This window comes from Choloepus didactylus, chromosome 4, assembly GCF_015220235.1.
Source record: "Choloepus didactylus isolate mChoDid1 chromosome 4, mChoDid1.pri, whole genome shotgun sequence".
In the NCBI taxonomy this organism is placed as follows: domain Eukaryota; kingdom Metazoa; phylum Chordata; class Mammalia; order Pilosa; family Megalonychidae; genus Choloepus; species Choloepus didactylus.
In genome coordinates this window covers 165,485,256-165,502,953 of record NC_051310.1, presented here as the reverse complement: position 1 = coordinate 165,502,953, position 17,698 = coordinate 165,485,256, and the positions used below count along the sequence as shown (strand labels likewise).

Sequence of the window (17,698 nt, the reverse complement as noted above, 5' to 3'; positions counted from 1 at the left end):
CCCATTTTTAAATTGAAATGTTTGTCTTTCTGTGGTTGAGTTGGAGGATCTCTTTATATATTTGGGATATTAAATCCTTATCTGATGTGTGGTTTCCAAATATTGTCTCCCATTGCGTAGGCTGCCTTTTTACTTTTCTGACAAGTCCTTTGATGTACAAAAGTGTTTAGTTTTGAGGAGATCTCATCTATTTTTTTCTTCCATTGCTTGCGCTTTGGGTGTAGGGGCTAGGAAACCACCTCCTATCACAAGGTCTTTAAGATATTTCCCTACGTTTTCTTCTAAAAGTCTTGTGGTCTTGGCAGTAATGTAGGTCTTCGATCCATTTCAAGTTAAGGCTTGACTGTCTTATCAAAAATCAATTGTCCGTAGATGAGAGGTTCTATTTCTGAATACTCAGTTCGATTCCATTCATCAGTGTATCTATCTGTATGCCAGTACCACGCTGTTTTGACCACTGTTAGCTTTGTAGTATGCTTCAGAGTCAAGTAGTATGAGACCTCCCACTTTGATCCTCTTTCTCAAGATATTTTTGGCTATTAGGGGCACCCAGCCCTTCCAAATAAATTTGCTTATTGGTTTTTCTGTTTCTGCAAAGTAAGTTTTTGGGATTTTAATTGGTGTTGCATTGACTCTGTAAATCAGTTTAGGTAGAATTGACATCTTAACTATATGTAGTCTTCCAATTGATGAACATGGTATGTTCTTTCATTTTTTTAAGGTCTTGTTTGATTTCTTTAGCAGTTTCTTGTAGTTTTCTCTGTATAAGTCTTTTGTGGCCTTGGTTAAGTTTATTCCTAAATACTTGATTTTTTTTTTGGTTGCTGTTGTAAATAGAATTTTTTTCTTGATTTCCTCTTCCTGTTGCTCATTACTTGTGTATAGGAACACTACTGAGTTTTGCATGTTAAACTTGTAGACTGCCACTTTGCTGTATTCATGGATTAGCTCTAGTAGCTTTGATGTAGATTTTTTTGGATTTTTTTACATGTAGGATCATGTGATCTGCAAACAGTGAAAGTTTTACTTCTTCCTCTCCAATTTGGATGCCTTTTATTTCTTTTTCTTGCGCAATTGCTCTAGCTAGAACTTCCAGCACATTGTTGAATAACAGTGGTGACAGTAGGCATCCCTGTATTGTTCCTGATCTTAGAGGGAAAGCTTTCAGTCTTTGCCCATTGAGTATGATGTTTAGTTGTGGGTTTTTCATAAATTGCCTTTTATCATATTGAGAAAGTTCCCTCCTATTTGTATATTTTGAAGTGTTTTCATCAAGAAAGGGTGCTGAATTTTGTCACATGCCTTTTCTTCATCAACCAAGATGATCATGTGGTTTTTTCCCTTTTGATTTATTGATGTGTTGTATTACATTCATCATTTTCCTTGTGTTGAACCAGCCTTGCATACCTGGAATAAATCCCAGTTGGTCATGGTGTATAATTCTTTTAATGTGCTGCTGGATTCAATTTGCGAGTATTTTGTTGAAGACTTTTTGCATCTATATTCATTAAAGAGATTGGTCTATAATTTTCTTTTTTTTCTAGTATCTTTGTCTGACTTTGATATTAGGGTGATGTTGGCTTCATAGAATGAGTTAGGTAGCTTTCCCCCGTCTTCAATTTTTTTTTTTTTTTTTTGAAGAGTTTAAGCAGGATTGGTATTAATTCTTTGTTGAATGCTTGGTAGAATTCATATGTGAAGCCATCTGGTGTTGGTCTTTCCTTTTTTGGGAGACTTTTGATGACTGACTCAATCTCTTTACTTGAGATTGGCTTGAGTCAGTTTCGGTTGTTGCTTCTTGAGTCAGTGTTGGTTGTTCATGCTTTTCTAGGAAGTTCTCCATTTCATCTAAGTTGTCTAGTTTATTAGAGTATAGTTGCTCATAGTATCCTCTCATTACTTCCTTTTTTCTGCAGGCTCAGTAGTTATGTCCCCTTTCCCATTTCTGATTGTGTTTATTTGCATCCAATTTTTTTTTCTTTCTTTTTTTTTGTTAGCCTAACTAAGGGTCCATTGATTTTATTGATTTTCTCAAAGAACCAACTTCTGGTTTTATTGATTCTCTCTATTGTATTTCTGTTCTCAATTTCATTTATTTCTGCTCTAATTTTTGTTATTTCTTTCCTTCTGTTTGCTTTGGGGTTTGTTTGGTGTCTTTGTCTAGTTCCTCTAGGTGACCATTTAATTCCTCAATTTTTTCTCTTTCTTCCCTTTTAATATAGGTGTTTAGGACAATAAATTTCCCTCTTAGCACTTCCTTTGCTGCATTCCATAAGTTTTTATTGTCTAAGAGTGTGTTATTAACCTCCATATATTTGTGAATTTTCCAACCTTCTGCCTATTATTGATTTCCAACTTCATTCCATTATTTGAGAACATATTTTGTATGATATCAGTTTTTAAAAATTTGTTGAGGCTTGCTTTGTGACCCAACATTTGGTCTATTCTAGAGAATGATCCATGATCACTTGAGAAGAATGTGTACCCTGCTGTGGTTGGGGTAGTATTCTATAAATGTCTGTCAAGTCTAGTTTATTTATTGTACAAGTCAACATCGTGTTTCCTTATTGATCCTCTGTCTAGATGTTCTGTCTATTGATGAGAGTGGTGTATGGTGTATTGAAGTCTCCAGCTATTATTGTAGAGGTATCTGCTTCTCCCTTCAGTGTTGTCAGTGTTTGCTTCATGTATTTTGGGGCACTGTGGCTTGGTGCGTAAATATTTATGTTTTTTATGTTTTCTTGATGAATTGTCCCTTTTATTAATATATCATGTCCTTCTTGTCTCTGTTCATTGTTTTACATTTGAAGGCTGATTTGTCTGATATTAATATAGTTACTTCCACTTTTTTCTGGTTGTTGTTTGCGTGAAATATCTTTTTCCAATCTTTCACATTCAGCCTATTTTTGTCTTGTCTAACCTCAGTTTCTTGTAGACAGCATATAGATGGGTCTTGTTTTTTAATCCATTCTGCCAGTCTATGTCCTTTTTAGTAGAGAATTTAACCCATTAATGTTTAGTGTTATTATTGTAAGGGCAGTACTTCTAACATTTTATCTTTTTTTGTTTTTATATGTGATATCTTATTTTTTTCCTCTCTCTCCTTTTACTCTTCCTGATAGTCTTAATTTCTACACTGTTCTCCAGACTTCCCTCTCCTGTCTTTTCCTATCAGCCTGTAGTGCTCCCTTTAGTATTTCTTGAAGTGCAATATTTTAATCTCTCTGTCCTTTTTGAAAGACAGTTTTGACAGATATAGGATTCTTGGTTGGCAGTTTTTCCTCTTTCAGTATCTTAAATACATCATGGCACTGCCATCTCACCTCCATGGTTTCTGTGGAGAAATCTACATAGTCTTATTGAGCTTCCCTTGTATGTGATGGGTCACTTTTCTCTTGCTGCTTTCTGAATTCTCTCTTTGTCTTTGACATTGGATAATCTGATCAGTCAGTGTCTTGAAGTAAATCTGTTGGAGTCTGTTCTGTTTGGGGCACACAGCACTTCTTACATCTGTAATTTTATGTCTTTCATAAGAGATGGGAAATTTTCAGTGATTATTTCTTCTGTTATTCTTTCTGCCCCGTTTCCCTTCTCTTCTCCTTCTGGTTCACCCATAACACGTATATTCATGCCCTTCAAGTTGTCATTCAGCTCCCTAATACCCTGCTCATATTTTTCCATTCTCTTCCATATCTATTCCTTTGTGTGTAGGATTTCAGATGTCCTGTCTTCTAGTTCACTTATCCTTTCTTCTCCCTCTTCACAGCTGGTGGTGTAAGTCTCCAGTGTGTTTTTCATCTCTTCTATTGTGCTTTTCATTACCATAAGTTCTGCCTTTTGTTTTTTTTCAAACTTTTGAGTTCCTTCTGATGTTCACCCAATTTCTTCTGTATATGCTTCATCTCTTTTGCCATATCATCCCTAAGCTCATTGATTTGATATTTAAATTGATTTAGCATGTTTGTTTGAACATCTTTAATTAATTGTTTCAATTCCTGTATCTCAGTTGAAGTGTTAGTTTGTTCCTCAGGCTGGTCTATATTTTCATGTTTCCTAGTATGGCTCATTATTTTTAGCTGTCTAGTCATCTGATTTTCTTGATTAGTTTACTCTTGAGTTTGTTTTCCCGCTTTTACCTAAAGTTTTCTTGTTGGTTGGCTTGGTTCTCTATTCTTTGGCTTGCACTTCAACTTATTCTAGACCTCTAGCCTAGCTTGTGTTTAGTTGATCATTATTTTTCACCTCTTATTTTTCTGTTTCTCACCCTGCCTCTATGTAAATTCTTTGTGAGAGGGTCTCCCCAGATATGATCAACCCCAGTCAGATTTCCTGAGGCCAAGGTCTCAGGAAGAGGGTCTGAAGTTTCCCTGAGAATGAGATCTCACAGGGTTTCCGACCCTCCTGTGAAGCCTCTAGACTCTGTGCTTTTCCTTTCCTGTACAGCAGGTGGTGCTTGTCAGCCTGCAGCTCCCCAGCGGTGTAAAGAGGTGCCACAGGTGCCTTTAATTCTCTGCAGACCCTGTCCCTGCCAGGGGTGTGGCTGACTCAAGCTGGTTTCTGTTCTTCAGCCCTTTAGATTTGAGTTCTTTGAGGGAGGGCCACCACTTGAGCTGGGCCTCACCCCCCTTGTCTTTTTTGTCTCTCAGACCTATCTTAGCTCCATCCTTGCCTGGATCCAGGGGCCAATTGCAAATATCTGGGGTTTTCTGTAATGAGCTACTTAGAATAGTTGTTTCAAAAAAGAAAAAAGAAGAAGAAAGAAAGGAAAATAAAAAGAGAGAAAGAAAACCCTTTCCAAGGTCTTTCCCTGGTCCCCAAGTTTTCTCAGTTTTCCTGTCCTCTATTTAAAGATAAGCCTTTTAGATTCTTATTTCTTTCACCTGAATAGTTAGCCTCAGACAGCTTTAATTCTTAATTCTGCCCTTGCCCAGGGCAGTGCCAAAGCAGGAGCTCAAAAGATAAAGTGTTGGAGAGCAAGAAAGAAAAAAAAAAAAAGAAAAAAAAAGAAAAACTGTTTTCAGAGCAGGAGCACAGCTCCTTGGGTTTGGAAGCCAGAACCCAATTTGGTAACTGTCTCTTTGTGCCCCTTTTTCTTGGAGCCCGGCCCTTTTCCAGTATCCTGAACACCTCTGACTCCAAAATTCTCTTTTTTTGTTGTTGATATCGGCCCTGCCTCCTCTCTGCTGGACAAATTCCTCCCTACTCCTTTGGTGCCCACTACTGGTTAATCTGTGCTTGGAGCTTCTATTCAGCAGTCCAAATTTGTTAATTAGTTCTGCAGTTGGTGATGGGGTGAGCCCCCCTCCTTGCTCCCAGCATACATTGTTTCTTTTTCCCTTGGGGAACCATCTCCAAGATAGTCTGCCTTGCCTGGGGGGGGGAGGGGCACCAGCCCCCCGGCTGGGGAGACTAAGTTTTTTGCTGTGATCTCAGCCATTCCACCCATTCCACGTTGGTGTGATGCATGACTCGTCGCAAGTCCCTGAAGCAGTTGTTCCATACAGTTCCTGGCTATTTACCGGATTCCGCAGCTCAGCACTCTGCCATCTTGCTGCCATTTTATTTTACTTAACATGGGCAAGGGTAAATGTTTCTGGGAATGTGGTTCTACCCAGCAATGTGCAATGCAAGTTGCCATTTTATTTTAGTCAACATGGGCAAGGGTAAATGGTATGTAATCTTACAATTAAATCTTTCTTTAACCTGGCCTGAATACCTGTGCTGTGACCTTCAGAGGTGTTTCTTGGCCTTGTTTTGTTTTGTTTTTGCTTTTCACTTCTCCTTCCTTAAGATGGGAAGGTTGAAGGGCATTGCACTTGTCTAATTGTGCATCCCCAGATTAGTTAAGGCTCTGTTACAGTAGTTTCATTTGAGGATAGGCAGTTGTTATGAAGGCTGCTTTTTGCACATTTCAAAGTGGTTTCTCTTCCTCTCCCCCTACCTGAAGTGGAAGAGAATTTTCTCTGGTGTTCACTATGAAAACCTGATGGGGCTTCTAGAGGTAAAACCCACCTTAGTGTGGGTGTCCCCCTAACTTTACCCCCACCCCAACCCCTCAATATTTTAACTGTTTGGCTAATCTATACTCAGTTTGCAGCAATTCATTATTTAAGGTTCTTACCAACTACTGGTTCCCGTGGCTTCTGCTCTTCAGTAAGCTGATCTTAGCTGTGATTACCTTTTTCTCCAGTTTTCAGGGTAGTGGTTTGTTTTGTGGTATCAATTCTCTGATGGATCTAGGAAAATTTGTTGATTTTCCTTTTGTTATGTTCTTTTATTGTTGGGGAGGTTGGGAGTGATGACTTCCAAGATCTTTACATATTGGAACTCTAGAGCTTCTTCTACTGGCTTGCCTCGTTATTCTTTAGAGTGGAGGTTGGCAAACTTTTCTGTAAAGAGCCAGATAGTAAATGTACAGAGATACGTAGTTTTATTGTGCTTTGTTTTATTGCACTTTGCAGATAATGCATTTTTAATAAATTGAAGGTTTGTGGCAGTCCTGAGGCAAGCAGATATATCGATGGCCACTTTTCCAATAGCATGTGCTCACTTTGTTTCTCTGTGTCACATTTGGTAATTCTCACCATATTTTAAACTTTTTCATTATTATATCTCTTATGGTATCTGTGATAAGTGATCTTTGATGTTACTGTTGTAATTGTTTGAAGGTGTTATGGTTGTGTCCATCTAAGACAGTGAACTTAATTGATGAATGTGTGTGTTCTCACTGCACCACCGGCTAGCCATTCCCCCATTTCTCTCCCTCTCCTTGGACCTCCCTGTTCCCTGAGACACACTAATATTGAAATTAGGCCAATTAATAAACTTGTGATGGTTCTATTCTAGTGAAATGAAGAATCCCATGTCTCTCGCTTTAAATCCAAAACTAGACATGATTAAGCTTAGTGAAAGAGGCATGTCAAAACATAAATGGGTTGAAAGCCAGACCTCTTGGCCAGTTAAGTTGAGAATGTAAAGGAAAAGTTCTTGAAGGAAATTAAAAGTGCTACTCCAATAAACATACAAATGATAAGAAAATGAAATAGCCTTATTGTTGAAATAGAGAAAGTTTTGGTGGTCTATAGAGAAGATGAAGTCAGCCACAACATTTCCTTAAATCAAAGCCTAATCCTGAGCAAGGCCCTTATTCTCTTAAATTCTGTGAAGGCTGAGAGAGGTGAGGAAGCTGCAGAAGAAAAGTTGGAAACTAGCGGAGGTTGGTTCATGAGGATTAAGGAAAGAAGCCGTCTTCATAACAAAAATGCAAGATGAAGCAGCAAGTGCTGATGTAGAAGCTGCAGCACATTATCCAGAAGATGTAGCTAAGTTAATTAATTAAGGTGAGTACACTGAACGACAGAATTCCAATGTAAGTGAAACAGTCTTCTATTGGAAGATGATGCCATCTAGGACTTTCATACCTAGAAATGAGAAGTCAGTGCCTGAGTTGAAAGTTTCAGAGGACAGGCTGACTCTCCTTGTTTGGGGCCAGTGCAACTGGTGACTACTTTAAGTTGAAGCCAGTGCTCATTTACCATTCCAAAATTCCTAGGACCCTTAAGAATTATGCTAAATAACAACCTGCTTGTGCTCTGTACATCTGTTTACAACTTGGTTTGCTGAATAATTTAAGCCCACTGTTGAAACCTACTCAGCAAAAAAAAAAGATTCCTTTCAAAATATTACTGTTCATTGACAATGTGTGTGGTCACCCAAGGCTTCTGATGGAGATGTATAATAAGATGAATGTTGTTTTCATGCCTGCTAAGACAACATCCATTCTGTAGTCTGTGATCCACAGGCTTTCAAGTCTTATTATTTAAGAAATACATTTCTAAGGCTATGTAGCTGCCATAGATAAGATAGTGGCTTCTCTGATGGATCTGGGCAAAGTAAATTAAGAACCTTCTGGAAAGTATTCACCATTCTAGATACCATTAAGAACATTCTTGATTCATGGAAAGAGGTCAAAATATCAACATGAACAGGAGTTGGGAAGAAGTTGATTCCAGCCCTCATGGATGACTTTAAGGGGTTGAAAACGTCAGTGGAGGAAAGAACAACAGGTGTGATAGAAATAGCAAGAGAAATAGAATTAAAAGTGGAGTCTGAAGATGTAACTGAACTGCTGCAATCTTATGATAAAACTTGAAAGTTATGGGTAAGCAAAGAAAGTGATTTGTTGAAATGGAATCTCCTTTTGGTGAAGATGCCATGAACATTGTTGAAATGACAACTAAGGATTTAGAATATTACATAAACTTCGTTGGTAAAGCAGCCACAGGGTTTGAAAGGATTGACTCCAGTTTTGAAAGAAGCTCTACCTGTGGGTAAAATGCTATCACACAGCATAGCATGCTACAGAGAAAAATTTGTGGAAGGAAGAGTCAATCAGTGTGGCAAACTTCAATCTTGTCTTATTTTGAGAAATTGCCACAGCCAACCCACACTTCAGCCCTGATCAATCAGCAGCCATCAACTTCAAGAACCTCTACCAGCAACAAAGATTACAACTTGCTGAAGGCTCAGATGATGGCTAACATTTTTTAGTAGTAAAGTATTTTTTAATTAATGTTTGTACTTTTTTTTTTAGAAAATGCTATTGCACACATATCAGGCTACAGTACAGTATAAACATAACTTTTATATGTACTGAGGAACCCAAAAAATTCGTGTGATTCGTTTTATTGCAATATTCACTTGTTTTGCAGTGGTCTGAAACTGAACCTGCTGTATCTCCGAGGTATGCCTGTATTAAGCTTTGCCAGCTACATAGTGTCTGCTTTGCTTATTCTTGGTCATTTGGTTTGTTTTACAATGGTTTAAAGGTATAAAAACAATTCTAGCTCTAGGGCTATCTAAAACCAGTCTTTACGTACCAGGTAGTTTACCAGGCCCTGCTTTAGAATATCTTGAAGAGAAGTTTTTTAAAATTATAATGAATTGATCCATACTTTTTTTCTTAATGCTTAGTGTTTTGACTTTTTAAGAAATCTTTCCTTAATCTGAAGTTATGTTGGTATATATATATTCTAAAAACAGTATTGTCCTGTCTTCACATTTCATGTTATAATCCCCCTGGAATTGGTGTATATGATGATATGCAGAAATTTACTTTCACTCCCCCCCCCCATATTGAGATGTGGTTTACAAAGCTCCCCATATTGAGATGGTTTAAAGTGACCATTCATTCCTCAATGTTCTACACTGTCACCTTTGTCATAAATTTTGTGAACTTACATATATTGGTTTGTTTCTGGGCTTTTTGTTCTGTTTGATTTGTTCAGTCGACTGTGTTTACATCAATCACTGTCTTGATTTCTGTTGTTTATAATACATCTTAAATGTGGTAGAGCAATTACGTTGGCTTTTCTTGGCTATTCAAGTTTCTATTTAAATTTTAGAATCATTGTGTGAAGTCTCACACCACACAAGCACTTGTGAGTGCACATACATAAACACATACACATGTTGGGGTTTGATTGGAAATGAGTGTCCCTGTCCATTTAGGTTGTCTGTTATTATTCAATTTAAATTCTTAATTTTCGCTAGAGAACCCTTGCACATCTTTTATTGTTTTATTCCTAGATACTTTAATGTATGCAGTTGTAAGTATCTTTTTTTGAGTTACATTTTGAAGTGTTAATTTGTGGAGATGATATTAAAGTTGTATTATGCATTAATAAAAATAGCTGAAAACTCTTATTGGCAGTGATCCTTTTCTAAGTGCAAAATCTATTATTTAACTAGTTACAGTTACCCCTATCAGACATAACCTTTACTTTTTCAATCTTTACCTTTTCTAGGTACTTGGTGATATAAGGTCAAAAGGTCAGTTTCAGTCCTCATAGCTTCTCTGTCATATCCCCCCCACCCTCCCACCCCACCCGGTATTTTTGGTTAAGCCATACTCTTTTAAAGGTTGTGTTTTAATGAATTCTCTTCTTTTATTTGTCCTATTCCTTGTGAATTATCTCCATTCAGCTGCTTTGAGATTCTTGCTTTTTGTATTGTTTGTACATGTTTGTCTAATTACTAGATTCTCCAAAAACAGATAGTTATAATAAAATGCAAAAGGAAGAAGTGAAAACTAATTCTCATAACTGTGTAAGATTCTAATAGGAAGCATTACCACTTACCACTTTGTAGTCTTAAAAAAAACCTTAGAGGACATTGTCACTTTAATTTAATTTGTAATGCCTTTCTCAATCAGTGAACTATTTTTCAAGAAGCAAAATCAAATGAGCCTTCAGCTTTTTTCACTGCTATTTGTAATATGCTTATGAGCTTTGTAAATTCTTGTTCAATTCCAAACTCTGTATCAAACTCATTTCTAATGTACTACTTTGTGGTTTGGAGGCACATAATGTTTCTGTAGTATTTCATTCGTGGCTTTTACAAAACATCCAATACAGGGGGAAAAAACCCAATCAGAATCTTTCTTGAAGATGCATGATGAAATTGACATATTTTACCTTTGCTCCATAACTTAAGAGGGTAAGTGTTCTTCATTTTAGGATCTCAGTTAGTCTGTTAGGTTCTGAATCTTTACCATTCCTCCTACACCTTTGTTTTTATTTTGGAACTTCTATTTTGAAGCTTTATATAACTGTTTATAACTTCTCAGGCATAATAAAGTTGTGGATGATTTCATATGACTTTTTTTAGGATAATAGAGAAGCATTTGTTTTGATGACTGAGCTTTTTTATTTATATGATTTTATTAGTCAGCTTGATTTAGCTGGTCTGCTTGGCCAGTTTATTTCTAGAATAGAGATGAGTACACCCCAAGTTGGTGGATTAAATCATCCATTTGCTCTGATTCTATATTCACTGAAATTAAAAAGTTTTAAAAATTAATAATTTAGTTTATTTAATAGCTCTCTGATCCCAGCAAGAGCATTCTACCCCATGTGAAAATGAGTTTTGATGTGAGTGTGTGCATAATGTCAAGCAAGTGTATGCATATGAATGCCAGTTTCTTTAAACTTGACTCTGCAGTGTGGGGTGGGTAAAGGAGGCTGACATGCTGTGAGTGAAGGGCCAGTATAAGATGGTGAATTACCTCTCTTAAGAAATAAAGAAATAAGACAATTAAAAAAAATTGTTCTCATGACAGAAAAATGACAACAGAGAGTAATGAGTCCATGGAAGATATATTGGCTTAACTTGAATGATTTGCAATACTCTGGTGTTATTGTTGGAAGAATAGATACAGAATTTTAAGTGTGGTGGTAGAGTGGAAAACATTATAAACATTTTAAAGTATTTTAGGAGAAAAATGCTTTTGAGATTTTTGAAAGAACTAATCTCATTTTGGAAAATATGCATCTATTTGTGAGTATAATAACTACTTTTCAGTTCTTTGTGAGTTGTGTTTTGGGACTTCAGTTCCATATTTGTTTATTAAAAATTTCCTTTGAAGGTTATATAAAGATTAAGTATTAATATTAGGGACCTCAAGGATTATAAACAATTACTTAATTTATAGTTATCTTTATTTTAAAGTGGCTGTGTTATCTAACAAAGTTTGGTTGACCACTTCCATGAAATTTCGGTCTTTCTGTAATGAATAAAACTCAAGAGATTTATGTGTATTTTTTCCATTTTAGAGTTCTTTTACTTCTGTAGGTTAAAGAAAAATAAAAATAAGTGCACCTTTTGTGTATTTTTAGGCCCGAATAGCCTTTTTGCAAGGAGAAAGAAAAGGTCAAGAAAACTTGAAGAAGGATTTAGTGAGAAGAATAAAAATGTTAGAGTATGCATTAAAACAAGAAAGGTATGTATGCCTCATTTTCTAATATAAGTAAAGTAGTATAATCTCGTTTATACCATTGTGCAGTGTATTTGAAAGCTCTTTGAAAGATACAATCCCTTGGCTAAATACAAGGTGATATTTTGATTCGGTTATGGGAAAAGAAAAGAAAAATAAATATTATAAATTGGAATAATATATATTTTAGGAGAATCTAAAATTTGGATTTTTTTAAAAGACTATCTTTGCTTCTCACTTAGGTGTATGTGTGCTCTGGTAATTTTCTGTTGCTGGTTTTTTGTTTTTCCCTTTTAAAGCAGTATATTCTTTTCTTCTTTCTTCAGCCTCCTTTGCAAATAAAGTTTAAAGAAATAGACACAGTATGTTTTATTTGTTATTGGAAAAATATAAAATAATAGTTCAATTAAATGTGTAGAAAAACAAATAAAAAATTTTTTTTAACAATTTATTAAATTTTCAGGGCAAAATACCACAAATTAAAATATGGCACAGAACTGAACCCAGGTGATTTGAAAATGCCAACCTTTGAATCAGGTAATCTTGATTTTTTGTCAGCTTTTAAATTTTTAAATTCCAAAAAAAGAAATGTTGTTTAAAGCTCATTTTTATGTAACAGACAGGTTTTCTTTAATACATTTTGCTTTGGTAGCATTGGTTAGACAGATAATTGGCTGTTGTAATACTGTCTAGAGTTTTGGGGGAAAATACTAAATGAGTAAAAGTAAGTAGTTTCATCTGTATCTCAATTCTGAGGTTACTTAACATATTTTATTTTCCCTGTATTGAAACCTGTTTTTGTGGTAGTAATTATGCTTGGAGGTAATAAAGTAACATTTTTTCACCTGTGAGCCATTCTTGTCTCATCCTACCTAAACTTAGATTTTTATCATTAAAACCCTTTTTACCTGAAGAAGGTGGAATTAACTTAGTTTAGTTCTAAAGATCCTGGAAAATTTGACTAGATTTGGAAACCACAGAGGCAGCCAAATAAGGATAAAACTAAAGGAAAATTTTATCTCCCAGTTACCTTGCTCTTTACTAAGCATTAGTGTGCATGAGAGTAGTATCTGATGGCAAAGTATGCAGTGAAGAGAGTTCTGGATATAAGAACAGTTTAATGTTAAGTTTAGGGTTCTTTATGCTTACAGTTTGAGGAGCCTCACTCCTCAATTTCAATACATTGAAATTGAGACTGTCACTTGTAATTTGTTTTATATATTTAGAACTCATTTACATATAAATTTTTGATAGTGCTGTTAAATTGAAGCCTATGCTTTTCTTGGATACTGCTCACCAAGGCAAGAAAAAGAAATGTGTTCCCTCCTTATGTGAATATATGATATTTCTTCTCTTTCTGTAGTCATTTTCACATCTAAAAAAATCGAAAGCATGTATAGCAAGAAAAATAAAGCTTTATTTATGGATTTTTTTATTGTAATAGTAAATTTTAAAAATTTAGTATATCGATTTTTTGTTCAACATAAAATACTTAGAACTTGGAAGAAACATACCACACATCCAACCTACAGTTGACCTATTTTTGGGTTTTCTCTACTCCATAACCATTTATTATATCTTTCAGTTGTCATATATTAGATCAGGAGACCAAGATAGGAGTGGCATGGCTTTTCTTTGATCTGGCTTTTCATTGGTTATGAAGGATCACTCTGGTGTTTAGAGAACAATATTATGGTCTCTTTCGGAAAGCAAGAATGAATGATAGAAACATTTTGAGCCCTGTTAACTACAGTGGTCCAATCAGGTAGGAGTATAGTGACTTCACCATAGTAAAAACCTGATGAATTCAGAGTTTGTTTTTTGTTTTTTGTTTTTTTTTTACTTATTTTCTTTCCAGTGTGGCTAGAATATTCAGAAAATAAGTGAGCGCTTCCTAGAACTTGCGGGTTCTGCCCCTAATTTCATCTACATAAATGTGTTCCTGGTGTGCTAGGCTAAACCAGAGTTAGCATTGGCGAGCTAGCCTCAGTGCAGCAGTTTGTAAAAAGTTATTTCAGGATATTTGTTTTTCCTATTCCTTTGTTTTGTTCTATTTGGAAAATTTTTTTGATAAATAGTTAATTTTTTTAAAAAAATCCCTTAGCAGATAAATTTCACCTGCCCATAACTGATGTAAGATAAAATTTATATAAATCTGTTTTTATCTGTATACACTTACCTATTGAAATTTTCTCAAATTGCTTGGATTTTATTTTATTCACAGGAGACACAATAATAAAGCTATTGTGTTTGCTGATGTTGAAAAACTATGTAGAATGTTTAGTGAAAAAAAAAAAAAAAAAGAAAACAACCCAAAGGGATGGCCAAAAATAGACCATGCAAACAAAATGGGGTACAATTATTTGCATAGTCTATATAGTGATAAATACTAAATAGTGTTGCCTTTTTATGTATCTCAAAAATGAATCAAAATATAAAAAGAGAAAATGTCCAAAATATTGATTGGACAAGAAGTACAAGTTATTCTAGGTTTTATATACCTTTCAATAATACAAAAATAATTCATATATATATAATATATATCTTAAATCTTACCCTGTGAAAGGGGTTGTTTCCAAATACCTGAAGAGTGCCTGCAAATTGTTAAGAAAAAGGTAGGTGATCCAATGGAAAAATGGGCAAAAGATTTAAAAATACCCCCCACAAAAGGGAATATCCAAATTGCTGGGAAACTTATGAAGTGATGCTCAATTTTATTAGTTATTGAAGAAATATACCTTAAAACCACAGTGTAATCCAGTGCTACCTACCACAACGGTGAAAATGAACAAGAGATAAAAGCAAGTATTAACAAGGATGTCATGCAACCAGAACTCTTAGATACTGGTATTGGGAATGTAAATTGATACAACTGCTCTGAGTGAATTGACAGTATCTACTAAAGGAAAAATAACGTATCTTATGGCCCAGTAATTCTACTCTTAGGTATTCTACTCCCAGAAATACATATCCGTGTTCATCATAAGACATGCATAAGAATGTTCATAGCATCATTATTCATTATAGTAGAAGACAAGAAACAACATGAATGCCCTTTACTATTAGACTGGATAAATATATTGTTATATATTAACATAATGGAATGCCACTTAGCCTCAAAATTGAACAAACTGTTGCTAAACCTGATAACCTGGGTGGATCACATAAAATTGAAAATTGATAGGAATGATTTTGTTTATATCAAACTTTAAAAAACGAATCCAGTTTTTAGAAATGAAGATAGTGTCGATTCTCTTTTAGAAGCAGCTAATAACTGGAAAAGGGGTGCTGGCAATGTTTGGTTTCTTCATCTAAGTACTGGTTACATAAATATGTTCAAAAATTGAGCTGTGCACATATGATGTACTTCAAGAAGTTTTTTAGCAACATTATAACAGTGAAAAATTGGAAACCAATTCCAACATTATGGAAGTGGTTAAATAAATAGATTTATACTTTCTGTGAACTATTATGCAGCCATTTTGTATGATATTTATCTGTATTCATTGCCATGGAGAGGATGTACATGATATATTGTCAGGAGCTGCTTATATTGAATTGTGTACATTGGGCTCTTTTTTTTTCTTTCTTGTTTTTAAGGGAGAAAGAAGCTTATGTATTTGCAGAGAGGAAAATATGAAATGATAGACTATCAAGTACTAACAGCCTTAACTCTCATTGACAGCATTTGGGACAATTGTATTTCTTTTCTCCTTTTTTTTTTTTTAATTGTAGCAACATATTTGCCATAAAATTTGCCATTTTAACCATTTCTAATTGTATAATTCAGTGCCATTAATTACTTTTACAGTGTTGTGGTACCATCACCACCTTCCATTACTAAAACCTTTTCATCACCCCAAGCAGAAACCCTTGAAGCAATAACTGCCCATTTTCTCTTCCACCAGCCCTTGGTAACCTGTAACCTTCATTCTGTGTCTATGAATTTGCTTATTCTAGGAATTTTATATGTGGAATCATAACAGTGTATATGTATATATATATGCTTTTATTTTTTGTGTGTGTATTCTTTTTTACTCCAAGGATTATGTATTATGTGATTTGAAAACAAACACCTGTAAATAAAAAAAAAATTATAGGTAAAAAAAAGTAGAGGAAACTGTTCAAATGAAATAATTACTTCTAGAAAACAGAAAAATTGGGGCAGAACGAGAAGATATTATTGACACAATTGTTAGGGTTAGAGAAATAATGCCTGTAGAGGTTAATGGGATTACTACCAATGAATATTTGTTCAACTCTGAAGAGCCTGAGTCTAACAACTGTGAACTATTCTGTGGATTCTCAGCGTTTGTTATGAGGATTGACCTATGCTCCTCTCTTCCACACTTTCTTCGTTTTTATTATGGGATATTATTTCTGTAATATAAACAGTACCAACAAATAATTTAAAATAACAGTCTAGTGATACTTGTTGAAAGCTTTATTCCCCTGAAGTTGTATCCTTTATTATACTCTATTTTTTTAGTGCACATATCTTGTTACTGGAGAATCAAATATGACTATCTACTTAAAGCAGATGTTTGTAGTTTTTGGTAATGAAAACTACTGTGATCAGTGTAGTTTTAATGTAAACAGTATTTAAAAAGTGTTTTAATAGTCTCAGAAACCATGTGAAATTTTAAAAGTATACCATATTAGATAATTTGGAAAGTTAGTAAAAACTATTTTCTGATTCAGCTTTTAGTTCTAAATATGAAATTCAGTAGATAAAGTCTTGTGACGTAGACTTAAAGTCTGATTATATAGTCTCAAAACTAACTTATTCATTGTGCACCTAATTTATGCACAGTAATGACTGTGAAAAACTTATGTAAATATAGCTTTTTAATTGCAAAGGTGTCTGTTTCAGAATTCTGGTAGTTTAAAGAAAAATTCTAATAACATTTCATTCAAAGACTAGGCCTTTGATTTTTGACTTCCTGGCAGTAATAGCATATATTTGAGTAGTCTAAATTTTATAATGAGGAGGTTGGTTCCTAGGTGATTGAGTTAATACATTAAAAATGAATGACCACAGTAAATACTCAATGAAAGTTTAATTTTTTCTGTCCTTTATAAAATACTTAGGTATATTTTTGTGGGAATTTATCCCTAAGAGAACTGTGGCAATATTTTTAAGAGTTGAAATAATGCATGTAAAAACTTTATTTTTTAATTTTTAGAAGAAACCAAAGACACAGAGGCTCCTGCAGCACCTCAGAATAGCCAGCTAACATGGAAGCAAGGCAGGCAGCTGCTAAGACAGTGAGTAATGGTTTATTTTCAGCTTTCTTTAAGGATCTAGATATGAAAGCACTTATATTTAGTCAATATGTAAGTAAAAAATTATTTAAATGTAGTGGAATGAAGTGGAATAACTTTCATATTGCTTCTTTTATCTTTGTATTACGTATCTGAAACTTTCCTGAAGTGACTTGCCAAATCCTCCTTTTTGTCAAATTTCTGGGGAACTTTTTTGATGTTTGAATTCTTTGCTGAATTGAAAATACTTTCTTGTTTATTGTCTTTTATCTATTTGTTCTCCCTTACACTGAAAAATTTGGTACTTGCATCCTACTCCTGTACGGCATAATTTGTAATTATTCATCTTTCTCAGATCTAGACATCTTTACCTAAGTTGAAGTGTGGTCAGACATTGGACCTTGTTATTAGCTAGAACTACCCTACCTCTAAAATATTCCATTATTGGGCAGTCATCTTTTATTCTACCTCCCTTATTCCAATTCCCTTATTTGTCCTTTGACCTTACTGTGGTCTTTATACACCTGACTATGTCATTTTCCTCTTTAGCTCCTCCAACTAGAATTGGTTTTGTTTTTTTGTCTGGCTCCAGCTTTGACCCCATGTCATCACCTTTTCTCTAGTACTCTTAACTTTCCTGCTGCCCTCCTGTCCGTCTTC

General features: G+C 34.8%; 1 protein-coding gene across 1 annotated transcript in view; it reads left to right on the top strand.

Annotated features, from left to right (window-relative positions):
* Positions 1 to 17,698, top strand: part of STRN3 (striatin 3) — a 150,871-nt gene that overhangs the window by 63,961 nt on the left and 69,212 nt on the right. Inside the window, 3 exon segments of the mRNA XM_037834746.1 lie at positions 11,676 to 11,779; positions 12,237 to 12,310; positions 16,960 to 17,041. Coding sequence (XP_037690674.1) covers positions 11,676 to 11,779; positions 12,237 to 12,310; positions 16,960 to 17,041 — 260 coding nt within the window.